This window comes from Xyrauchen texanus, chromosome 20 (genome assembly GCF_025860055.1).
Source record: "Xyrauchen texanus isolate HMW12.3.18 chromosome 20, RBS_HiC_50CHRs, whole genome shotgun sequence".
Classification (NCBI taxonomy): Eukaryota; Metazoa; Chordata; class Actinopteri; order Cypriniformes; family Catostomidae; genus Xyrauchen; species Xyrauchen texanus.
Genome location: NC_068295.1, coordinates 23,389,270 through 23,416,138, shown reverse-complemented (window position 1 = coordinate 23,416,138; position 26,869 = coordinate 23,389,270). Strand labels below are relative to the sequence as shown.

At 37.6% G+C, this 26,869-nt stretch overlaps 1 protein-coding gene across 3 annotated transcripts in view; it reads left to right on the top strand.

The window, feature by feature from the left end:
* Nucleotides 1-23,279, top strand: part of LOC127660410 (sorbin and SH3 domain-containing protein 1) — a 76,424-nt gene extending 53,145 nt beyond the window's left edge. For 2 of the 3 annotated variants that reach the window (XM_052150611.1, XM_052150612.1), the window contains 13 exons: nt 6,331-6,380; nt 9,033-9,205; nt 15,141-15,226; nt 16,059-16,223; nt 16,356-16,402; nt 16,952-17,066; nt 17,154-17,279; nt 17,386-17,580; nt 18,394-18,942; nt 20,036-20,131; nt 20,621-20,805; nt 21,834-21,940; nt 22,147-23,279. In XM_052150611.1, the coding sequence (XP_052006571.1) occupies nt 6,331-6,380; nt 9,033-9,205; nt 15,141-15,226; nt 16,059-16,223; nt 16,356-16,402; nt 16,952-17,066; nt 17,154-17,279; nt 17,386-17,580; nt 18,394-18,942; nt 20,036-20,131; nt 20,621-20,805; nt 21,834-21,940; nt 22,147-22,214 (1,962 nt within the window). In that variant the 3' untranslated portion in view covers nt 22,215-23,279. The remainder of the gene's footprint in view (nt 1-6,330; nt 6,381-9,032; nt 9,206-15,140; nt 15,227-16,058; nt 16,224-16,355; nt 16,403-16,951; nt 17,067-17,153; nt 17,280-17,385; nt 17,581-18,393; nt 18,943-20,035; nt 20,132-20,620; nt 20,806-21,833; nt 21,941-22,146) is intronic. The other variant, XM_052150613.1, reaches the window with a different exon arrangement.
* Nucleotides 23,280-26,869: the final 3,590 nt, after the last annotated feature.

Below are 26,869 nucleotides of genomic sequence, written 5' to 3'. Positions count from 1 at the left end.
TACGTTTTCTTGAGCATCCAGATTAGAAATGGACAGCAAGCTGTGATGCAAATATGCAAAACTGTAGTTTTGTAAACATAACAGACTCAGATATGTCAGGTATTTTTCCTAATTTAAAAAAGGTTTTACACTCAAACAGATGAATAGCACTTTTGAGAAATATGCTTAAAAGACACCAGCCATATCAGTAGCCTTATAAAACCCACTTAACTGTATAATACATGGAACATGATTTTACATTGGACTAAAATAACATTGGACCATGTTATTGCAAACTTGCATCACATTGTTTTATGTGGAACACAAAAGGAGATGTTAAGCACAACGTTAGCCTCAGTCACCTTTCACATTCATTGCATCTTTTTTCACGTTCTGCCTATATCTCTTATTCTATATGTTCGAACAACATGAGGCTTTATATGAACTATCCACTTAAAGGAATAGTTCACCCAAAAATGAAAATTTGCTGAATGGCCCTCAGGCCATTCAAGATGTATCTTAGTTTCTTTCTTCATCAAAGCAGAATTATGATTTTAAGGATTTCATTTCAGGGCTCCTCCTCTAAACAATGCAAGTGAATACACTAAATTTCTTCTTAACCTAAACGATTGATTATTTTAGAAACAAAGCAATACTTATATACTTTTTAACTACAAATGTTCGCTTCCATACATCTCTGTGATACACGCTCATGAGAGGGATGACGTAAGCTCGTTGGTAAGGTCACGCGTGGAGGAGGAGAAAGGAAGCGCATCGTTTACAAGAATAACTTGCACAGACTACAGACCAAGCGCCGTTCACAAACCAATTTCAAACACGATGGATTTTGATTTTAGAAGAGAAGAGGTGATGGAGTTTTGAGCCCAAATACACCAATGAGGAACTGAGGGAGATGGAGGAGGCTGCAGCAGCGGTGCAATCACAAGTCTCCTCCACGCATGAGCGTGGAGGATCCCTCTCATGAGCACGCGTCACAGAGATGTACGGAAGTGAACATTTGTAGTTAAAAAGTATATAAGTATTGTTTTGTTTCTTAAAATAATCAATTGTTTGGTTTCAGAATAACTTTATTTGTTTATTTGTGGATTATTTCAATGCACACTACATATGCATTTTGAACTGTTAAAAAAATAGAGTACATTCACTTGCATTGTTTGAAGGAGGAGGCCTGAAATTAAATCCTAAAAATCTTAAATTCTGTTTTGATGAAGAAAGAAACTCAGATTTTTGGGCAAACTATTCCTTTAAACCTGTTGCGCCATGGAGTGATGGTGGCCTAGTGGGCTAAAGCACATAAGCTAAAGCACATAACTGTTAATCAGAAGGTTGCTGGTTCGATCCCCACAGGCACCACCATTGTGTCCTTGAGCAAGGCACTTAACTCCAGGTTGCTCCAGGGGGATTGTCCCTGTAATAAGTGCACTGTAAGTTGCTTTGGATAAAAGCGTCTGCCAAATGCATAAATGTAAATGTTGCCTGGCAGCATTGTCTGAAAAGTTGGCCTCTGCATTATTGGCTTATTGGTTGACATATTCTATCCACCTTAACTACTGCAAAAGCACATTACATCCTGCCAGCATCCAGTCGTGGTGATTATAGTTTTGCTGTGTAAACTTTTTGTCTGTCCTTGACACCAGTTGTGTGTAAGTACTGCTGGCGTGTTGTCAGCGCGTTCAGTGTATGATAGAAAGGCCGTTGCTGTGCTATCAGTGGCACAGAGCCTGTACAGCATTGTCATCAACTCAACACCTGTGAGTAAACAGCACATTTGTTCACACTTACTTGCTTAGAGACACGTACCATTATAAAGCCCAAGGTGATTGGGCTGTTGCAGCTTTTTTTTAGGAGCACATTATGGATGAATCTGAGTTACCTGTTATGGCAACTGTTTTGGTTTATGTTGCGCTGACTGATATGGCGGTCATCTTGGACTTACTGACACCTAGTGGAGTGGATGCAGCAGTATGCAAAAGCAATAGATTTTAGTTACCGATACCATTATTTAAAGCAGTCAGCCAAGATACATTTATTTGCTATTGAAAGTGTCTGATAATTTGACATTATTTGGCTGGACATGTGACCTCAGCATGTTGGCTCCCATGAGGTAATTAAATCCATGTAGAATAAATGAGCTTATATTAGGCTACTGATATGACTGGAGTTTTCCACTCATGAGCTTACGAGAAGTCCTCAGAGTTGTTCTTCTGTCAGTGAAACCAAACCCTTGAGTCACAGGCTGCATTCATGGGTAGTCTCATAAATCTCTCCATCAGCGTCATGGTTCAATTTTTTGAAGGTTCCCCGTCTCTCCCCAGATCTCCTTGTTTAGAGAATATATTGAGGAATCATCCTCCTTCCAGGTCTAGCTGCGCTCATTATGCAATGCTGAAATGCTCTTGTAGTCATAAAGTAGCCAGCATGAAATTCTTATTGGCTTAGTAAGATTCCCATAAAAATTAGTTGGTAAAGTCAAATCGATGTTTGCCACATTCACACATTTTTAAAAGCTTTGAAAACAGTTGTTGAGATCTGGTTCCAAGCGATAGCATACAAGGTATCAGAGTAGTGGTTGACTGAAATAGATTTTTCAATGGGTGCAGATATCTAGAAATCAGTCTGGCAGATGGCTAATAGAATGCAATACAGTATATATATATATATACAGTATATATATATATATATATATATATATATATATATATATATATATATATATATATGTATGTATGTATATGTAATTTAATGATAGCAAATATGACATCTGCTAATTTGTGGAACATATATTTTACATAATATAAATTTAAAATTATTTGAAAACAGATGTGCATTTTCCTATTACAAGGTCAGTAGTATATGGAACTGACACAAAGGGGAAGTACCACTTTTACCACTTAATCTGCCTTGCCAGGTTATTGGCCGATGCAATAATCTTAAAATTGCAGATTTAGGCTATTGACCAGACCAATATCAGTCAATCACTATATAAGAGTATCACAAATAATATCAGAAGTGTCCATATATATTATAATTTTTTAAATAAGTCTCAAAGTTTTGATTTGATTTGAGATAAAGTTCTTTGACCCCTTGCTGGGGAAACTTTTAAGTGTAAATAGTCTGTGTGTCTTGGTAGATCGAAGGTTATTTAAGACTGCATGTGATTGACCTGGCCTCCACAGTGATTGACACACCAGACCCTATGACAGTGACAAACATATCAACCAGTCACCTACAAAGCATGCCCTGTGTTTACCATCATATTATGTAATGCCACCTCTGGTGCATTTTTCTCCATTACCGTTATGTATCCATTAGGTAGAGTTCATGTTAACATGAATGGTAGTGTCTGGTCGAGTTTATGATAAAGTTCATTCTACTTTCTGTTGATATGGTGTAGGAATGGCACTTTGATTAAATCAGTTTATAGAGGAACACTTATTAAAGTTAGTTTCATAAAAAGAGTCATAAGCCCCATTTGTCCATGCGGTAAAGTTGCATAGCACCCTCACTCACATTGTATGCTATTTATATACCAGAAAAGTTGTAAATTTCCTTGAGTCATCTCCTGCACCTGTTAGGAAACAAGCACATGAAAATGAGCAAACATGATTAACACACTGTTCCACTGACTTGCCTTAACAATCAGAGGAAAGGAATTTAAATCCAAGGAAATATTGTGGTAAACATCTTTATCAAGTTCATAATGCTCTATTTGGGCAATGCAGCTAGAACTATAAGGGAAATAAACCACACCAACACTGTTAATGGTATGATGTCATTAGTTATTTTCTATACAAAGGAAGATATTATGCTTATTTTAAAGATGTGTGTACTTTATGTGCAGACTTGAAAAAAGAATGGTTTCCTGAACACTCATCCCATCTGCTATTCATAATAAAAGAGGTAGCCCTGCCCAAAATGATACCTTTGGATGAGTTATGTTACTATGTCAGAGCTGATCAGCGGAGCTTCACCCTCCGTTGCTAGTTCTTCGCTAGCAACAAAGGCTTGGGCTTTATCAAAGCAAGACTCTGAATCTGTGGTGGAAGAATGTATTTAAACTCACAAGAGTGTTTTAGGGATGAAAACTAGAAAATGTCTTGAGATAAAACCCTGAAAGATGTCTTGAGTTGGTGATAACCATGGTATAAGTGGAATAATTGAATAATTGGTCCGTCATCAATTATTCCTTACATATTTAACATACAGTACATGTATAAAATCCAGTGTTATTAAATTTGATCTTTGATGTCATGAAAAGAGAAATTAGTTTGAGAGCTGTTCTGCTGTTAGCAGATTTGGACTTGATTCTTATTATGGATTATTATGGATTGGGTCTTAATGTCATCACATTTAGTTTTGTGTTGTCATTGTACATGGCATATGTGTCCCCTTGTGCCACTAGAAACAAAGCAGGGGCTTTCAAATTCAGGGGGATGTAGGCATACATTCTTAAAATAGGCCCTTGTACACCTTGATGTGACAAACAGAAATGTTATGAAAGAGCAAATGAAAACGTATCATGTATACTGGCTCAGCATTATTTCTTTGTAGGCTGAGATGTCCTGATGTGTTTTCCTTTAAAGTAAAGACCTTATATGATAAATGTTATATTTTGTTGGTTTTTAAAATAACGTAAGGCTTTGAAACGTTGTCCTCTGTGACATACATTTCACGTCTCTTTCACCCACCGTCTCCATGGGTCATCTCAAGAATGTACAGTACCCAGCTTTAATCTAATTTATGATAGTCTGTGTTTTGCTGCATTGCTTGTTTGTGAGTCTATGGACTGTAAATCCAAGGACCCTCAAGTCACAGTTATTAAAGAATGGAATCATCTGGCCTGTTTACGCTTTTTTATTATTATACTATTTAAAAAAAAAACGTTGTATCTGTCCAATACAGTATATGAGCCTGTATGAGTTGTCCTGTACATAATGCTCTTTATATAACATATGGCAAAATTGTTTTAATATTTGCCACAAAGACTGTTCTAATATTACTTCATAATTTCACTTTCTTATCACATCTTCTCATCAGCTTTATCACACTAAGGTATTGTAATAGCTGTCACAAGTATTTATATTAAGATAAGTGTGCGACTTTAGATAAGGCTTTCATGCATGTTTCCTGTTTGCCTACTCTTCGCATTTAAGGCAAGTCTCGTGTGAAAGCCTCTTGGGATGCTGTGCTGGCTGCTTTCTTGAGTGAAAAAAATGGTAAGAAAGAAAGAACATAAATAGCAGGGGTTGCTTTGTACACATAATAGCAACGTGTTATGTCAGTGGGTGTTCCTCTGGAACAAAACATCTAGAACATGGCACTGTATAAATATAGTCAATACACCTGACTGCCTGATATTCTCATACAAAGCCTGTATTCATTCCTGAAGGTTATTTGTGATCCTTTTTCCCCTAGCAACCAATGGGATGGGCATGTTGTGGTCAGGAGTTGCACTTTTCTTCTGTTGGTGCCAGGGGGTGTAGGCATGCATGTAACATTTCTCCAAAGGGACAGTCACAGGATGGAATTGTGCAATAGTATTTGCAAACACCACTTGTGAGTTTTTTTGGAGGTGTGCTGTCACGGCCACTATTTTTACCATCAGTGACGTGCACTTGGGGAAAAGCAACAGAAACAGTGCCCTAAAATTAGACAGCTCAAAACCATTCAAAATGCAAGGGGTTATAAGCAGCCCCAGTGAATGGCTCTCTCTGATCTGCCATTGGGAGTTGCTGCCCGAGAATAACAGCCACTCTCTTTATTGGCTTGGCTCATGTGACAGCTGCACATTAAGCAAACTTCCTTTGACATACTATCATTATCACCCCAGCGAAACAGTACAGCATGGCCGATGCTCGTGATCTCTATGTATGCGTGTAAATCTATTTGTGTGTGACTGTGTCTGCCCATGTAATTTGGCCTGCTTCCCACACCAGCTGGTTAATTGTCTCCCGGTCTGGTCAGCCAGTTATGAGAGTGACTCAATAGAAGACAAAAGAGAGCCTCAGTGAGAGACAGCAGCCAATTGGCTGAGCAGCTGACAGCCCCCTCCCAAAATGGGCGCCCCTCACAGACCCTGCTAATCCCACCCCTTGCTCCCAGTCGCTTGTAACCCCCCCCCCCCCAACTTGCATGCAGGCCAAAATACTTGCTTACTTCTCCACGCTAGACTTCATCGAGAGACCTAAGAGATTCAGAGCTTTGGACACAGCAGACCAGAGGCATTGACGATCGCAAACCTGACTGACTAATGCGCCTTCTTCTTTTCTAGCCTGCCAGAGAGTCAAGCCAGTGGAGCTATCAATGACTTCTTTGTTTGGTTTGTTGCAGAGTGCCCCCTCTTTCACCCCCTTGGAAAAATCTTCTGACCTACAGCCATAGTAAGTCATGCTTCTTTTTCTTCTATACAAATGTTCCTCTCCTCCACCATTTTCTTACGCCCTTTTAGAATGTGGGTGTGTGCGTGTGTTTGTATGTCTGTGTCGCTTTACAGCTATCTATTCTTGGGTGAGAACTGTCTCGGGGCTGTGGAGATTTCACTCATTTCCCTTTTCTGTTTCCTGAGCGACCATTTGCAGTACAGGCTGTCTTGTGTATGTGTGTGCGTGTAAATGTATATTTGCGTACATGTGTGTGTGAGCTTGTGGAGGGGGTTAGTTGGAGGAGAGGTCTTGAAGAGTGTGAGGACTTATTCCATGCTGAATGTAGGTGCCTAAAAAAAATAAAGCCTGGATGTCTTTTTAGTATAGATAACCTCAGTTCCACCCACTCTGTTTGCAGAAATCCCACAAAATGACAATGTGTCATTTGTGAAAGTGAAATGTAGCTTACTTTTTATTAGAGTGTTTAAAACCTGAAATGTGGCATTTAGGTGGACACTATTGTGTCTGTAACTTTGATGAATTTGTTTAAATGCTCGCTGATTTGATATCACAGTTACTGGGATGAAATTAAGGTATTATTTTGAAGTTAGAGAGCTCTCCAAACACTTAACTTAGTGCCTGTGGGCAGAGCATGCCTTTCTGAATGTTAATATTTACAACAAACTCTCAGTAACATCTAAAGCATGCCCAACAAAAACACAATCAATTTAATGTCATGTAAGCTTCCTCATTACATTCGAGTGCTTAAAAAAATAACTGTAAATAAATCTATTCATTAGTCAAACCAGCCTATCTATTTATGCTCTACTACATCTCCAAAAATGCTATGTTAAAACATACAAATTAATAAATTAACTCTTTTGTGGTATTTACATTTCTCTAAAGAATCATGTCACGTTATTTTAGCCTAGTGGTCTTCTCTTTGATGTGGGGATGTTATTGATGTTTGGATGTGCAGTTTATTGTTTCTTCTAAAGCCACATGGTTCAGTTAAGTTTTCCTGTTATAAACCAAAAATATCCTCTAATGACTTGAGGAATGTCTGAGAGACAAACCCTGTGAAACCTTGGGAGAAACATAGTTCTACTTTATGGCTAACAGATTGATGTGCTATTCTTGAAAATGAGCTGTACAGCATGAGAATACTTTACTGTTGGGAATTCTAATGGTTAGATAAATCTGGTAAGACCATCTCCACTCCAGCAGTTGTTAGACAGCTGCTCAGGTTCCTGAGTTTGGAACCAGTGGCGTCTGGAATGACGTGTGTCCACCTCACACTTCCCCATCGGAAAGCATCTGATGCATTCCATGCCACTCATGAGTTTTGTCACTCATGATGACTTTTACATACAGTATGATTGAATATCTTCTAACAGAAGTCAAAAGAACAGTGTCTTGCTCTTACATAACGCTAATGGGTGTTTTACTGTATCAAAATTTGAAAAATAGGAAAGTATGCTAGGGGCATTAGGAGTTTATTAGAAGGTCGACTAATGACTGTGAATAAGCTGCCCTCTGAAACAGGACTGCTTATGTGTAAGACAATTGGGACCATTTAAAATCCTTGTCATTGTTAAAATTCCCTCCCAAATCACTTGTTAGTATGTAGCCCATGTGAGGTTGTTGTGCTAATAGTCTGTTGCCTGGCTCTACACAGGCCATATTATTGCTTTATTGCATTCTACCAAATGTCATATAGATAAGTAAGTGTGATATAATTCAGATTTTTTCCACATACTTAGCTGTAAAGATTATTAAGAGTGACTGTTCATTATGTGGAAAGACTTGACACAAGGCAACTTATTTAAGAGGTGCATCCCTGAAATATTACTTGGCTATATTGTTTCCTGTAACAGCATAGTTTTACATGATTATCTTGCTCCATGTGGAAAGCTTCAAGCATGTTTTGAAAAGGATGCCACACAGGCCTCTGTGGAATGCTCTGATAAGAGCCAGAGCAGCTGGTGCGGTCTCATCTATATCAAAGAGCAAACATAGGCTAACTAAATACAGAGACAAACTTCTAAGGCTGGATTAAAAAGCTTAGCCAACATTACAAGTATGTCAAGTTATTAATGTTTATTAATATTAAACCCTTAAATACCCTTTAATGTTTATTAATATTTAACCATTAAATGCATGGGAATTTCACCAAACACACTTACATATTTGGCATGTATATACTGTATATCACAAATGGATCTACAAAATGCCCAGATAGTGTAACATTTTCAGAATTTTTTCAGGACAATTAGAAAATAATAGAATAAAATATATTTTTATATTTTTGTATTTTTCATATATCAGAGATAATGCAACAAATTAGGACAAATTTAAAACAGGATGCATTACTTTCATACTGAAATTTCATGAGACAACTGGCTGTCAAACACATATTGAGCTAAGCATAAGTGTGTGTGTGTGTTACACTAGTATTCCTAAATTTTTCTCTTATAAATAAAGAGGTTTGGAGTGTACAGTGAAGGCCATAATGAAGTATGTTCTATATTCTCTGCTTTTAATAATCTTTCTTTTAAAAGAAACGTATTCCTTTCCATCTCATTAACTCAGCACTAGCACTCTGTCTATTCATACATGTTGGATGATAATTTATGTTGGTCACAGTCTCATATCTCTATTCGTGCCCAGCTCAGCCTGTAAAGCAGCTTACAGTGAAGCAGAGAAGGATAGCTTGTCTGCTGGTGGACAGGCAGCTCCAGAATGGGATCATCACATTTACAAGAGTGTCCTGGAGGGCGGTGACATCCCTCTGCAGGGCCTGAGAGCACTTAACAAGCGCAACCCCAGCACATCATCAAAAGGTAGGATTCCAGTAATCAGTCTTAATTGATGAATCACTCTTAATTTAAGTCATTATTTTAGTTTATTAGAATCTGACACTCTGAAACACTTTTTTACAGATTAAATTTTTTTTAGATTTAAGGTATTTATGGATCTGTATATTAAAAAAAATAACAATAAAACACCAAAAAGCACCATCAATGTAGCTTATATGACTTGTGCTCTATATTCGTATGTAAAAGAGCAACATGAATATTATTTAAAAAAAATTATAATAATTTGTGCTCCATGGAAACAGCATACAGGTTTGGAATGACATGATGACAAATTATTATTTTTCAGGTGAACTATGATTAAGATCACAATGCATTATTTTTAGGCCAATCCATCACAATATTTTCCACATTCCTTCCTTCACAATATCACACAAATAACACTGCTCATTTGTCTTTCTTTGTTTTGTTTAAGCTGGCCACTTTTCACACCTGACACATAACAGATGTCCGGTTTGACCTTTAGTCATTCTCTCCACACTAGCTGTTATGGTCTGTTGTGGGCAGAATGGGCACATGAGGCTCTGCTCAGTTGGGTGTCGAACTGCTTTAATTGCAGTCCAAGTTGTGCAAGGAGAGGAAAGAAGTGGTACATATTATTATTTCCTAAATAATTCATTTAGGTTTATAGAATTGACATAAAAATGCTTATTTTGTGTGGGGCAATACATCTCAACCTAAACAAAACGTCACACCGGTCCTCAGAGCAGCACAAAAAGCAAAACAGAAAGTGAGCAACATGTCTATAATAGGTTACAATGCTCAACCACTGTAAAATAAATAAATAAATAATAAAAACAATAGAATAGAACTACTGTAAATAGAATGTTTTAGGTTACTCGTTTCATAAATGGTAAATTGTGAAAGCTATCAATGAATTGTGCTGCTTTAATGTAGATAGTAATGGAGTGATCTGATGGTAGAGACTCACTCTGCAGAGGAGATAAACATGCACTGTGTTCAGGGGTGGCCAGGAATGAGGGGTCAACTGTCATGAGTAAGGTCAGCGAATGGAATGCTAGCACATATGACCTGGAGGGTATGCTTCTTGTGTCTGCATGGGTGAGGAATGTTGCACACACAAGGATAAAAGATGATGACTGTATCTGTTCATAGTTAACAGTAGACAGGGGCTTTTTGAAGATCTTTTTTTGAACTTTTGTTTCTGTCTGTTTTCAATGACCAAGCCAAAATATTTTGCATACATAACATACAGTGAAGTTGTTTATCTTGTTTTATTCATGAAAAACTTGCATTTAAACTTTTATCATTGCTACCTTATACAGAGCATATTCTACCTGATCTAAACCTTGAAAATGAGTTTTGTTGGTGTAACATAATGTATTCAGGTTGATGCAGTAATTTTAAATAATATTTTCTGACTTGAATAAAAGCAGTTCATTTAGATGTTACCACATTAAGCACATTTTTGGCTTAGTGTTTGAGTCTGGTGGCATTATTCTTGTATAGCTTTTGGGATCACTTTTAGGTGTTTCCAGCATATCTTGCATTGTCAGAACAGATCTACTCTATCTATTTTCAGAGGATAGCAGTTAGTGATTTCACAGCACACTAAATACTTTTTTGGTGAGAAATCTCAAGACTTGTGGAGCTTTCTAATAGCACCTGCATGAGTTATTGACCGCATTGGGAGTGCCAATATTGGCTCATTTGGAAATGGAAATGAACAGAAAACAGATGATGCATTTGCTTTTGCAAGAGTATAGCCTGTTCCAATTGATATCACATTTAGTGGGACAAATTCAATGAGATATTGTAAGCAAAAGCAGAAACAATTACCATTTCTAAATTATTTTGTTTTTCTTTTTTTCTTTTCTTTTTTTTTTACTGCTTGCAAGGGAAAAGAGATTTATATGGTTTGCAGTCCAGTTGACAGTTAATGTCAAATCCATTTAAGATGCAGAACATTCTATTCATTCTGTCTAGATGGAAACATCATAATTTCTATGGTGTAGCATTTGAAGGAAAAGCTAGTGCACTTGGGGAAACCACACTCTTCTGTAGAATAGATTATTAGCTCTTATGTAATATTGAGCATAAAAAAAGTTATTTGCTAAATTATGAGTGTGTATTCCAGTCAGTGAATGTACATTGCAGAAAGCATTAATTGTATACCTTCTAACTAATAATTTTTTGTTTGTTTTGTATTTTATCAGAAATAATGGCTCTAGCTGTCTATATTATTTATCAATGCCATTCAACAGTCAGGGCAGATTTCAATATGAAATCAGCACATTAAAAAAGATTTCAAGTTCCAGAACATACTTTTTATTTACATGCTATTCTTTTTAATGTAAGTAATGTTGAATTTATTTTGCTTCCATAACAGTGCTTCAGGAGTTTTTAGATAGTTTTTATGTATTTTTTATATTTTAAAAGATAAATCATGAAACTATCTTTGCAAGTCCTAGATGTATTACACTGATGCTTTACCTAAGAGTTTACAGCACTCTGCTTTAAAGATGTACTCAGTAAGTTTTGTTTATGTTGTGCAGGTCAATATGGTAGTCATGTTGGATTTACAGAGACACCTAGAGGCATGGATACACATAATTCAAACACAACAGATTTCAGTTACAGATACCATTGAAGAAACAATTACCATTCTATGTCAGCCATGATTAATTTATTCCATAGAGATTAAGCAAATAGTATTCAGTTGGTCATGTGATCACATACATGGCAGCCCTGATGAGGGGAACCTCTCCATATAGAATAAAACAGCTTTTATAAGGTTAATGATATGTCTTTATCTCATGTGAGTGCCCATAATTTTTACATATGTTTCAAAATTACTGTTTATTTCTGTAGGAGTGAAACCTTTTAAAATGAGGAAAAAATTACTGAGTGTACCTTTGATGCTCAAATTTCTAAAGCAATTTCATATTTCCTCAAAGAAAGAAAATGTGTTATTTTCTACCTTAGTTGCTAGTTGTGTGGTACTGTTGTGTTTATGCTTGTCGCAAGTGTAATCTAATGCACTTTTTGTTCTGTTATCCTGCATGCCTGCCAGTGGATTATAAAGGTGCGGATGGCTGTATGATTTCACCCTGCTCCTCTGTAAATAGTCACTCAGTTCTTGCCAGTAATGCACTAGCTTCTCAATATAAGACTAAAAAGCCTTTGTCTGCCACCAAAGCCTGCATTGCTCAAATTCTTCCCTCCAAGTTTAAGCCCAAACTATCAACTATCACTACTGATGAGAGCCAGGAGAGATGGACTGAGCCAACAGAGCGGCCCAAAGCACACAGCTGTGAGGATCTGCACCAGAATGGAGATACAACAGATAGCAATCACAGGTTAAAATCAGCTTCCAAGGGCTACTGTTCACCTGAGAGGAGGAACCTTTACAAAAATGGATCCATTGTTGGATCTGTAAGGAGTAGAGCTGAGTTCTCTGCTCTCTATCGTAACAACGGAAGTGTCCGCTGCCTGGCTTCCCTTTTCGAGAAGCCAGGGGGTCTCATTAACATGGAGAGGGCCGAGATCATCCCTCGAGAAGCAGTGACGTTCCGGGTGATGGAGTTTGAGCGCATCATTCATTGTAGCAACTCTGCCCCCACCCGCTCTGCATCAATGCCCATACTCCCTAGTAACCAAAGTCCTTGCCATAGCCCTACACCACCCTGCTTCCTCCAATCTGCTATCTCAGCAGAGACTCTGGTCATGCCAGGGCCTGTACACACTGAGGACTGCCCAGAAATGGATCCAGAGGACCAGGCCCCGAAAGAGAAAGCTTCTGTTTCAGTAGAGTGCTTGATCACCTCTAAGCAGAACCACAACTCAAGAACTGACTCCCCTTTGGAAAATGAGAGCAAATGGGAGGAGACAGATATTTGTACACATGATGCTGCCAAAGACACACCCTCAGAACCCACAGGTCACCATCACCAACATCTCCACCAAGATAACTTCCCCCTACACCTCAAACAAAGCAAATGCAAAGGCACCTGCCCGGCCTCCTACACCCGTTTCACCACAATTCTCAGGCATGAGCGACAACAGGCCAACACCCTGCAAGAGAAGAGATGTTCTCCTCCAAGAAACTTTCTTCTAATGGGCTCAGTCCCTTTCTCCTTAAAGAGATCACTACATAGTCAACAGGCCAAAAAGACTTGCGCTCGCTCTGCCATGAAGCCAATGGCTGGAGATCCGATGGAGAACCGTCTCTTCACTCCTAGGCTAAGGCCTGTCATTCCGCAGCGCCTGTCCTCCTTGGAGGTGCTGGAGAGGCTCAGTAATGAAGAAAGTTCTCCCTGTGAGGGGTGCAACTCAGATGACCTTACAGATGTGGAATGCACAGAAGCCAATAAAGATACCTCTGAAGGTGGCTATACTAAGAGTGTCATGAGTGTCAGATTCTCAACACTCATGTTCGGGCATGACTATTTCTGTGACCACTCACCTCCAACCTTTTTTCTTTCCTGTCTGCTCTTCTGTCATCACCAAGTGACTTTAATTTACATTTTTGTAGTGTGCATCGTGTGGCCAACTTTGTGTGGTTTGCAACCAAACTGGCATTTTATTCATTTCCGTTGTGTTGTGTAAAAGTGTGCCATATCACTTCTTTTATTTTCAGATTTCCACATCAGCCATTTTAGGCTATAATTTTTTTTTCATATCTTTAGAGTTCTGTGTCTAAAATTAGCAACAATCTAAGATGAGACTTAAAGGGATAATTCATGAAAATGTAAATTCAGAAAATTCTGTCATCATATACAGTACTTACCTGAATTACTTTCATTGTTCTGTGGAACACAAAAGGAGATGTTAGGTAGAATCACCATTCCTCTTCCTTGCATCATTTGTTCCATACAATGAAACTGAATGGTGAGTGTGGCTAACATTCTGCCTACAAAGTCCTTTTGTGTTCCACAGACAAAAGAACGTTATAAGGGTTTGGACTGACACAAGGGCAAGTAAATGCTGATAGAATCTATATAATTTTCCCTTGTCGAGAATATGTTAACAGAGTGTTACTAGATTCCAGAAGTTTTGTTTAAAAACACGTTATCATCCGTCACCCAATGATGAACCCTGAGAAGAATTTTGGATCTACCCATCATTTAGTTTGTTGTCAGCTTTAGAAATGATTTCAGGGCTCCCATGTTTTTCCTTAACATATGCAGTATGAACATAAAACAGTGTTCTATGTACTTACAACTTGAATATCTTATGAAAGTTTCCTTAATTTAGAGGTGTGATAACTTGCAAATAACAGCCTCACAGATTTGATCTTAAAATTAAAAGACATACGTATATTGCTAATAGTATTTGTACTCAAATGGCAACCATGCCTTTTTTAATTTGTTTATTATCATTTTTATTTTATTTTATTTTATTTTATTACACACTTGGGTCACACTTAATTTTCTATTTCCAATACTGCATTATACATATCACATCACACATTTGTGAAAGGATTGTCATAAATGTTGTGTATTTGAACATTGTTAAGCCACTCCATAATGTTACGTTTTGATGCATTCTCTCAACCTTATTATTTTAATAGACCATGGCTGATTCTCATACAGATCTTAAAACACTAAGTATTGTACTTAAATTAAATACTTAGATGCATGAATTAATTGTAATTTTAAGCTTTAATATGTCTAAGCCATTGTATGTTAACATAATTTTGGTTATACAGTATGTTTTATTTAACATCTCGTTTTATTTTTGTCCTATCCAGTGTGTCAACAACTATATCATCCACATAGGCTCTTTCAATTCTCTTTATGAATTGGCTATTTAAATCAGAGTTATCAAGATTTGTGCAATACATGCCAAGACGGATTTGAATCACGGCACACTCTTAAAATACTTAATGTAATTGTGCTTCTTATGGGAACAGAAACTGAATCCTGTGTTTCTCAAACAGACTCAGATTCTTCACACCCTTTAAGCCAAGGAGATCATGGAGAGAACTCAGAAGAGACAGCCCTTAAACGCTACGGAGATAAAGAGGTGACATATTTGTTGAGATTTTCTGTAGTCATTTTCTCTATAGAATTTCATAGTTAGAGATTTTTGATTAATCAATTATCAAGCTTGTTTAAAATTCATACATACATTTTTTACGGTTCTGATTTGTGGATCTTCTGATCTAGCTTTGGAAAATACAGTGGTCCAAAAAAGAATCTGAGCACTTCAACCACACTTTAAATTGTATTAATGTCATTGTTTTAGATAACAAAATCTCAAATCAAGTGACATCTGTAAACAAGTGATGCTAAAGCTTTTCTCTGAACTAGCTTCGCCTTTCTTAGCCATTTTTGCAATTACTTTTAAACAGCTGATGGGAAAGTGGTTTTAGTGGATGTACAGTATGAAGTTTCCCTCTAGTTTACACAAATGTCCTAGCAGTGTAACCACAGGTTTAGTTCATCACATTACCTACGGGCAAGAAGTCTGACAACCAGAAAGTGTTCAATTACTTCTCTTTCTTTCTTTTTATTTTATTTTGAACGATATATATTTTGTAATATAAATAACCTAACCTAACAAATGTTTTATGAAATGCTTTGCTTAAAAAGTTTGCATATCTTTATTTAAACAAAAAGGTACTTGGTTTGATATTTTGATATCTTAAGCAATGACATTCATATAATTAAGTGTCCAAATATTTTTTGGCCCACTGTTTATAAATTGTGTAATTTATTAACAAACTGATTATAATGGTGGACATATGATGAATGATTTGTTTGATAAAGTCTCCTTTTGCAGAGAACTGATTAGCAACAGTACATCAATAGGCATAAACTCTGTGAGTGAATTAAAAGCCAATTTCTTTGTACAGAAAATTCTTGAAGAGCAGAGACGGCTGAAGCGCGAGCAGGAAGAGGCAGACACAGCCGCTCGCAGACATGCTGGGCTTGTTGTAACTCATCAACAGTTCATCACTAATGACCGCTTCGGTGACCTGCTTGTTATTAATGAGAAAGAGAAGAGGAAAACCATAGAGGTGAGATATCTTTTCTCTCATGCTTCAGAATGATCCTGTTTGAATCTGTCTTTTTGCGTGACAAATAGTTTCTGTAATGTAATGGATGCAGTCTCTAGTTTTAATGTTTAATATGCCTCTTATTGTCTGCAGAGGACTCCTGCTCTGGCACGATTTGACTTCAGAGCCGAAACTCTAAAGTAAGTGTTTTATTACTCAAATGTAAGGATGCCAATATTTAAAGACCCCATCAAATCTTAATTGGAGTTTTCTGGCCTTTAGTCTATGTTCGCTAGCTTTGTGGTCTTCTATATGCTAATGTACTCCTAGCAGTTAGCAAAATTATCTTTTAGCAGATATACACATTTAAAATGTACATTCTCTCTCTTCCAGGAAAATAGACCAAAAATATTTGACACATCTTGCACTCACAAAATTAGTATGAGAACATCCCCCTCCCCCAATATCAGCTACTTCTGACTAGCAATAGCAAGTAGCAAATCATGGTTTGCTACAATAAAGACTGTGATGTAAACTAAAAGCAATAAAAAAAATATTTAAAAAAGGTCGAGCCCTTCAACTGCCTGTTTCATTAGGAAATAATTCAATAAAGGATAGAAAACTGTACATGATTTTTATGGCCCATGTAAATACTGACATCTCTGAAGTCTCTGAAAATTCAAGAGCTGAATTTTGTGAACACTGCATTACAAATGTAATCAAACCAGATTCTCATTCTTTTTTGTCAGGGAACTACCATTTCAAAAGGGAGATATTGTATACATCTATCGGCAGATTGACCAGAACTGGTTTGAGGGAGAGCATCATGGGAGAGTTGGAATTTTTCCACGCAGCTACGTAGAGGTACATTCACTTAATACATTTATTTGTATTGAAGAGTTTATTTGGTGTAGGGTAACCTCTCTCAATCCTGTCATGCTATTTCTCCAGCTCTTGCCCCCAACAGAGAAGGCTCAGCCAAAAAAAAGTGCTCCAGTCCAGGTGTTGGAATATGGAGAAGCTATTGCTCGTTTCAATTTCAATGGAGACACTGCAGTTGAAATGTCTTTTAAAAAGGTAAGCCACACTGTTTAAGGATTTTAATGGATTTTCTTTTTTAAATCGTACCCTTGTATATTTGAAGTCTACAGGAGCTGATTAAAATTATTTTCCTTGCCTATAGGGGGAGCGTATCACACTTATTCGTAGAGTAGATGAAAACTGGTATGAAGGTAAAATTTCTGGCACTAACCGGCAAGGCATCTTCCCAGTCACCTACATAGAGGTGCACAAGAGACCCAGAGTTAAAAATGGAATTGACTACCCAGATCCACCTATCAGCCAGTCACCACATCGGAGCACTAATGCATCTCCACAGGTAAAGAACTAGCAACACCTTCGACCCAGTCTGATGATAATTTTCTTTCAACTTTTGTGAATTGTTTTCATCACTCATTGTCCCATTATTTTCATTTATTTAAAGCTGACGTGTGTAATTTTTTCAATGTTAAAATACTTCCTTCAATCCCAAAATAATATGCAGACACATCTTTATGTAAGCCATTTGTATGTTTAGTTCCCCGTAAAGTGTAAATACTGGCTATGTAGCACAGTTAGAGCGTCCTGACCAGCCTGACACAGCAACATTTGCCCATTTTCCACTACCATGCCAGTGCCAGCCAGGGTAATCAACTGGTGAGCTGGGGCCAATAGCCTCGGACCTCGAGCCACAAGAACATAATAGATCAGCATTCCCACCACAGCCCTAATAGCCGGTGCCTGCATCACACACCCCACCCATTTTGCAAGCATGAGGGAAAATCAAGCTGAGGTATCGGACTCTGTAGACTAGCTGGCCCTCGAAATGCATGGATTTGTATTGTGCCTGCATTCCCTGAAAGTGGAAACGCGGCTATTGACTAAACTAATTGTGCAAGTTTGGGGCGGGACTATTGGTTTACTTAGCCAATGGCAGATAGGGGGAATATTTGGGAAATCTGTTATTTCCCCAATCTGTCATTATTTTTGAAATTCTGTTTGGTGATGATAGTGTCACAGAAATTACTCTCTTCAGCTTTAATATTTATTTCTCTATATGAATTATGTTTTACCTCTCCCATCCCTCCTTTTCTTTATTGTTTCCTTTCTTTCCATCTCATTCCTCCTGACACCTGGCCTTGTCCTCCAAAAGCCAATTTGCAACCGTCTCACCACCTCCCCCCTCCCTCTGCCCCGGTCTCCTCACCGTTCTATCTCCCCTGAAGTCCATGCCATCTCCAATGAGTGGATTTCTCTCACTGTGGGCGGAGTCAGCAGCAGCCCTCCAGCCGCACCCACCCCACCACTTCCCCCTCTGCCAAGCACTCTATACCGCTTGGGTGAATACTTGTCCCCTTCATTGTCTGCCAGCCCTGTGCCTCCCAACAGCAGCAGCCCCTACTTGGTCTCCCCAATGGCATCTCCATCCAGCTCTCCTTTACCCCCGCCCTATCCACCCCGCCCCAGCTCGGCCACCCCATTCCTCACCTTCACTCCACCTCAAGGGGAGGACTTCTTCCTTTCCCCACCTTCTCCTCGCCTCTGTCGCAGCCTGAGTCCCTGTGGGGGTGCTGGGCTTGAGGGTTGGCTTACTGGGGGCATCAGGCTGGATCAGGAGTTACAGGAAGGGGATGGGGCAGAAATAGACAGGGCTGGCAGCCTCCGCAAGGCTCCTTACAGCAGGGGCAATAGCCCAGCAGAGGTATCTTCTGCATGGTGTGGTGTGTTTTTTTCAAGGTGCCAATCCTACCTAAACTTAAAGGGATAGTTCATTTACTCACTCTTATGTTTGTCCAAACCACTATGACTTTCCTTCCTTTGTGAAACACTAAAGGAGATTTTAGGCAGAATATTAGCCGGAGTCACCATTTACTGTCATTGCATCTTTTGACCATATGGTGACTGAGGCTGTCATTCATGTTCCACTGAGAAAAGAGAGAGATGGGTTTGGAGGCTGAGTAAATGATCACAGAATTTTATGGTTTGGCACAAGTCGTGGATCTAACATGCTGAAAACGGGATCAATAACTGACCCAATAATCTGATTATGCTAGTGAGTTAGCAAACACTTTCAAGGCTTTCACCCTGTTGAGAGAACACAGTTTAAAAGGAACTGCTGCATGAACTTCTTATACTGCTAGCATGAATCTTGGATGTTGATATTTATTTTCCTGTTGCCTGTTGTTGAAATGATGCATGTCTGATAGAAATCTAAAGATTACAGTGTTTAAATATCCACTTCATTACTGTGCCAAACAGAGATGGCATTATTATTTTTTTATAACGTTTTAGAGAAATGTCAAAATAATTTTTTAGTAAAAATGCTTTGAAAATGCTTTTAAATGGATGAATAAAATACAATAAGCCTAGCTGTTTGACAACAATTTCCAGCATCTTGAGTCTGCTTTCAAACTGAAAGAAATATTGTTAAATATTACTTACAGTAAAGGTGATGATGAGGTTGAAATGGATGGAAAATCCTCCTGTGTGTACTATATGAAGCATCCCAGCATGATTTTACACTAATGTTTGTTTGAAAATTTATAGGAAATGTGGTTACTGCTACTAACTCACAGATTTATTCTAATAATTTATGTGGTTGATATGGTTGTATTTAAGTCCTCTGAACAGAGATACAAAATAGCACAGATCAAATGCCAACTATACTGTCGTTGTGTTAATATTTCACAACTGAGCCTTAAACCATGAATATGAAACATTTTTTCACAGACATTTAAAGGTGTAAATCTTAAAAAGAGGTAGATATTTAATTCACATTCTTTTTCCCCACACAGCCATTGAAGAATGATCTAGAATATTATAGGTCTTCAAGAAGTCCTGTCATGCTGTTTGACATCCAAGACAACAACATGAACGGCAATTCATTTACGGTAAATTGACTTTCATTAAGTCATTATAACTCCACTTGAAAGATACATACTGGTCCATACTTATTTCTTAAGCCACCTGTTTTGAGTGATTATGAGTGGAATACGATCAGTTTCATGATCTATTTTGATTGGCCCTTATGAAACACAGCACAGCCAATCATGAAGCTCATTATTTTATGTGATATCTAATCTTAAAACTCACCCATATAGTGCATGACAAATCTCTATGTTAATATGCCTTGCAAATAAACCTGTCCTATCTTTCACTCCTTCCATATGCATTCTCTCTATTATCTCACTCTTCCACGCTTATCTTCTGGACACTACCATCACTTCCGGCTTTCCTGGTATTAATGGACATTTCCTCCTTTCTGCACTGTTACTTACCGGACTTCCATTCCTATTTCCTCTAACCACGCCGCCCCTTTATGACTGACCTCACTTCCTGGTTTGTGGCCACTTCTTGTGCTGACACTCTTCCACCAATAGGAGGCAGTATGTAATGAGATCATGAATATTGCAGAGACCTCAGTGAGGTACTGCAGCACTTTGTCACACCCTGTAGACTTCGCCAACAGACTCCTGCCTCCTCCTAGTAAACACTCTCTCATCATTTCCCAGCAACCCCTGTCGCAGAGCAGCAGCCCAGAACCTGGACGCATGAGCTGTGGGATGTAAGTTTGATATACCTCAGTGTGTTTATGTGTGCATCTGTGTGTTTACGTGGTTTTACTGAATTTCAATTGACCAGTATGGAGGCGCTTAGAGGACAGGGCAGTAGTTTTGAGGCCCTCGCAATAAGTTTTGCATTCCCTCGAAATAGTTTGCGTTCCCTCACAATACGTTTTACGTTCCCCGTTTATTGTTACTGTAGTAAAACCATGGTATATTATATTTATTGCAAGAGAATGCAAACTATTGTGTGGGGACGCTAAACTTATTGTGAGGGAACGCAAACGTATTGTGAGGGGACGCAAAACGTATTGTGAGGGGATGCAAACTGTTGTGAGGGGAAACTAAACGTATTGTGATTGGACGAATACTGTTGTGAGGGGATTCAAACTATTGTGAGGGGACACTAAACTTACTGTGAGGAGACACATAACTTATTTCGAGTGGATGCAAACTATTGTGAGGGGACACATAACTTATTTCGAGTGGATGTAAACTATTGTGAGGGGGCACAAAACTTATGCGAGGGCACACAAACTATTGTGAAGGGACGCAAAACTTGTTTCAAGGGGGCGAACTATTTGTTGCAAGGAAGCGCAAACTATTTGCAGGGAATGAAAACTGTTGCGAGGGGATGCAAAACTTATTGTAAGGGAACGCAAACTATTGTGAGGGAACCCAAAACTTATTGTGAGGGGATGCAAAACTTATTGTGAGGGGATGCAAACTATTGTGAGGGACAGCAAACTTAATGTGAGGGAACGCAAAACTTAATTAAAATCAAATACAAATTATTAACTGAATTTAAAGCACTCAATCCTGTTAACCAAGTTATTGTAAACTTTTGTTTAATTTATGGGAAATTTAAGTTTTCTATTTTTAAACTGACAGAAAGGTTATGTGTAGGTGGACAAGTGATGTACAATAACACTGAAAATGTCTTAAAATTTGGTCAATAAATTGTGATTTGTGCCATTTGTGCTTCCCAGTACGAGCTCCATATGTGATGATGTGTTGTTATCTGGTGTAGATTTCAGGCTCTGTACAATTATGTGCCTCAGAATAACGATGAGTTGGAACTACAGGAAGGAGACTTGGTTAGCGTCATGGAGAAATGTGATGATGGCTGGTTTGTGGGTATGTGTTATTTCTCAATGTATTAATTCTCTAGAGAATCCTCTCTCCTATATTAAATCAATACCTACAACACTACAGTGCTACTAAATCAGTCTTGTTTCAACCAGTGTTCTAAAGCTTTGTTTTGGAGTTGTACAATTGGCTTATTTGAGTTTTCTGGCCACATACTCTATGTCTGTAATATATGTATTGGCTTCTCTGTGCAGGTACATCGAAGAGGTCAAAACAGTTTGGCACTTTTCCAGGAAATTATGTGAAAGCTGTTAATTTGTGACATGACATAATTTAACAAATTATGATTTGTATAAAGAAATTCTAGCACTATGCTTAAGCAGCCTGACCTGTTTGGGACACTCTCCCTGTTGACATCAAATTAAGACTTCTCCTTCCCTTGAATCTTAAATCTGTATCTTGCCCAAATGAATGTCACAGGTATGTAATCAGTGAGGTTTGCGGCATGTCGACAAAGAACATACAGTGTCAAAATAGCATTTTTTTTTTATCACTGAATGATTGTTTCTTGAACCTGCTCAGATTCAGTTTAAAGCCATTAATGGAAAATATCCAACTTGAAGAAAAGTGGAAAAAGGGTTTTAGTAAGTTTACAGCTGCTAATTGTACTGAAGTCCAGTGCATAACTTTACCTTCACATACCTGACATTACAAACATTAAGTAAAATGTATTACATTTAAGAATTTGTATTTGCTATAAATGAGATGAGTGTATTGATAGCTCCCGAAGTTGTCTGTATTAAGTGTTACAGGGACGGGTTCTGGAATCTGTGAAGGGATCATAGAAAGAGTTAGGTTTAACGTAATTTTAAGTGTTTATATTAAATGTTTCACTCCCATTGTTTTTGAAATGCAGATTTAAGGCACATTCTTTTAAAGAGTGTGATTTTAATTTATATTCCGATGTGGCCTCAAAATGCTCTCAAAGCATTGAAAGAGACAACAAAATTAGCTTAACCTCTACAATGTATATTAAAATCCAAGCAAAGCCATTTGTTGACATCAAAATGATGTAACATCTATCAGTGTTTGTTTTGTTAAAAAGGATATTAGACTCTTAGCTCATATGATGTTCAACAGCAACTTGCATTGCAGACTTGGAGTCAAGGGAATGTTTTGATGCAGCATGCTTTCAGCTTCTCAGCAATTACTGTACTCACACATTTTAAGGTTCATAAGATTACAAGAATGCAGTGACCAACTCTGAAATCTCCAGTTAGAAATACAAGTTAGAAATTAATAACAAAAAAGAGACAAGCTTTGTTTGAGCACTATTATTGTAGTGAGGTAAAGGGCTTAAACTAAACCCTACTAAACAAAGCCAAACTCATATTTAGACAATTCTGGTATTGTCTATTTAAACGCTTTGCCTCAAAACATACTATTTATTGTGTGGTGTATATTTTTCTATTTCAATCATCCGTTTTTGATTAGGTTGTTCTGAAGAGTGTATTATGATACATGAGCAGTGTTCTTACCTTAATTAAAACAAGGCTTGATCTTAATTCAGGTACCCAATTATATTGACATTTACATAGTGTTATAACGGCAGTAATGTCAGAATATGGAACCGATGATCCATATAAGATTACTGTATCCCATTTTTAAAGTGCCATTCACAGTAGAGGATGCTATATCTGGACCGTTGTGTTCAGTTTCATTCAAACTCTGATGTGGAATCGTTTCCATTGATGTGATTTTAGTCTTCCTTATCTGAATGTAGTTAACATTTACTTTGGTTGTAGATTTGCTTTTGCTTCCGTTTAAGAAGTAGAATTACTAATCTGAAGAAATATCATGTTTGGGTTTCCTCCTCCATATGATCCTCTTGAGCTTTTTGACAATTGAGTCTTTTTGAATCTCCCCTTTAGTTTTATACGGTCCATTCCATATAATGCCAGATAATGTGCTGCTAGAGCGTATGAGGGTTGTCTAACTGACTGCGACTCTTACACTTGCAAAAGCCTTCCGTCCAATTCAGAAAGAGACATAGAAAATCTCATGTGAGCAGATGTGTGTATTTTAAAAGTATCTAGATTTTTCCTTTTTTTAAACAGTGGTTGTTGCTACAACATTTGTCAAGAAATAATCACATAGAAGATCGTAAGAAGTTAAAACATGATCTCTATTGAATATGAACTTGAAAATATGTGTTTTGGCCTCTTACAAGATAGCGTAGCATACATGAATGTAGTTTTCTGAGATACCAGAAACTTGGACATGAACAAAGTTTAAATTCAAAGTTTTCCTATTCTATCAGATTTGTAAATATGTAAAGTACAAATGAATATAAGTGATTGAAGTTACAGCAACCTCTATAAATATTACAGTTTATATTATATGAATAATATTAGGAAAGCACCAAGATTTGTTTAATACAGGCAGTCTCGTATGACTGAACCAGTGATTCTGACACTGTGTTGGGATTTAAATGCCTTTCTGTCTCATGGCTTCATTCAACTGTGCCTCATTTTATGTTTTGCATTGAAGTAAACATAGGTTACATTTAAGGATATTATTACTATTTTGACACAAGTGTTTCACAGGAGACAATAACCAAGTTCATTACTCCAATCACCTGAGTTATTCAAGAGTGTGAGGTGACACCCAAGAAGCGTAATGTATAATGATTATTTTGTGATATGTATTCAGAGGCAGATTTTGGAATATTTTTGTTTGTTTATGTTTATTTGCAGTGCTGTTACAATTAAAACTATTTTAAAACACTATTTACTACTGTGAGTTCCTCATTATGCAATATTTAATAAACAACTACAGCGTTTGACTGACCCAGTTTTTTTTCATTTATCTTGATGTGCACATTGATTTTTGGTGGCATGATTGGGCCAAGTTGATGAGAGATACATTTCAGCTTAAACCCCAAATCTCCTCAGCAGTTCAACAAGTCCTTCTTAACTTTCTAAATATCTGATATCATGACATCATCATGCTGCACTCATTGTACTAATTCGATTTTTTTTTGCAGTACTGTGTATGTCCAGCAGAGGGCAGACAGACCATACATAACCCCTTTGGTAGAAGAGTAATTTAAATTTTGTGCAAAAATAATATTTCATACAACAAAACTGTATCTAATTATATTTGAAATCCAGAGCTATGCAAGCTATGTATTTGTCTTCAGCTGAGCTGAATAGGAACTGAGTTATATAGTGATTTTAAATTCATCATTATTACTAGTAGTACAATCACTTCTTATACTAAATTAATTGTACTATTTAGAGTAAATAAATAATTATTTCAAATATATCTATCTATCTACTGTGGCAAGAAAAAGTAAGAGAACCCTTTGGAATTACCTGCATTTATGTATAACTTTGTCTTAAAATCTGGTTTGATCTTCATCTAAGTTACAATAATGAACAAACACAATCTGTTTTAACTAATACAAATTATTGTATTGTCCTTGTACACATAGAATACATCATTCAAACATTTATAGTGTGCTTGGAAAAAAATATTTAAACCCCTATAGTCTAATGAAGTCAACAAAAGCTAATCTGGAGTTGGCAAACCTAGCATCCAGTTAATAAAATGAGATTGGAGGTCTGGGTTATAGCTACTTTGACTTATTAAAAGCGCTGAAACATTTTTGTGTTTGCTATCCATAAGAAGCATCTGCTGATATGGACTGTGCCTCACAAAAAAAAAAAAAAAAAAAAAAAAGAGTACTCAAGAATTGTTGCATTTCATAAAGCTGGAAAGGGTTACAATGTTATCTTAAAGAGCTTTGATATTCATCTGTCTATAAATGGAGACTATTTTGTACTGTGTACCTAGAAGTGGCCGTCCAGCCAAGATGACTTAAAGGACACACCACAGATTGCTCAACAATGTTAAAAAGAACTCTAGTTCTTGAGGGTGACAACTAAAGATTTAAAGGAATCATTGGAAATGGTTAACATCTCTGTTCATGAGTCTACTACTATATGGAAAACTTTAAACATGCATGGAGTCCATGGCAGGACACCACAAAGGAAGCTGCTGCTTTCCAACAAAAACATTGCTATGTGCCTGAAGTTGCCAAAGACCACCTTGACACTTGACACTAATGGGAAAATGTTTTGAGGACTGATGAAACTAAGTGTGGCAGGGCGGAGGGCAGGGCCGGGTCGTGATCTTATACACCCGGTCCCGTATTAGGCTAATTAAGCCTCCGTGAGGGATAAAAGTCGACTTCAGAGGATCGTGCGGGAGGGAGAGATTGTTTACGGACATGTCCGTCATGTGTGTTTATGTTGTCTTTTAAGTTTATCATTAAACTATTATTTATATTGAAAAGCCGGTTCTCGCCTCCTCCTTTCCATTGATCACTTTACACTAAGGTTGAATTGTTTCGGAAGAACCTGCAGCACTACGTATGGCATAAAAAGGGCACCACATACCAACATGAAAACATCATGCCGACGGTGAAGTATGGTGAAGGAAGCATCATGACTTGTGTCTGCTTTGCTGCTTCAGGGCCTGGACTGCTTGCCATCAGAGGGAAAAATTATTTTCTAAGTTTATCAATATATCCTACAGGATGTCAGGGTGGCTGCACCAGCTGAAGCTCAGTATAGTTGAGTGATGCAGCAGGACAATGGCCCTAAAGATCAAAATAAATCCATAACATAATGACTTCAAATTAAGAAAATGCACCTATTGGAGTGGCCCAGTCAGAGCCCAGAACTTCACCCAATAGAATTGCTGTGGAATGACCTCAAGACAGCCGTTCACACCAGGCATCCTTAATTAGGCCTTATTAAAAACAGACAAAGCACAAATGTAACACTAAAGGCACAATATGATGCAATACAAACACAATAATGCCCAAACATGAGGTGTGGTACTGTGAAACCCCTGCAGTCTGAGATGTTTAAGTATAACTGAGAAAACGGTTAATTGAGTGAAGGCAAA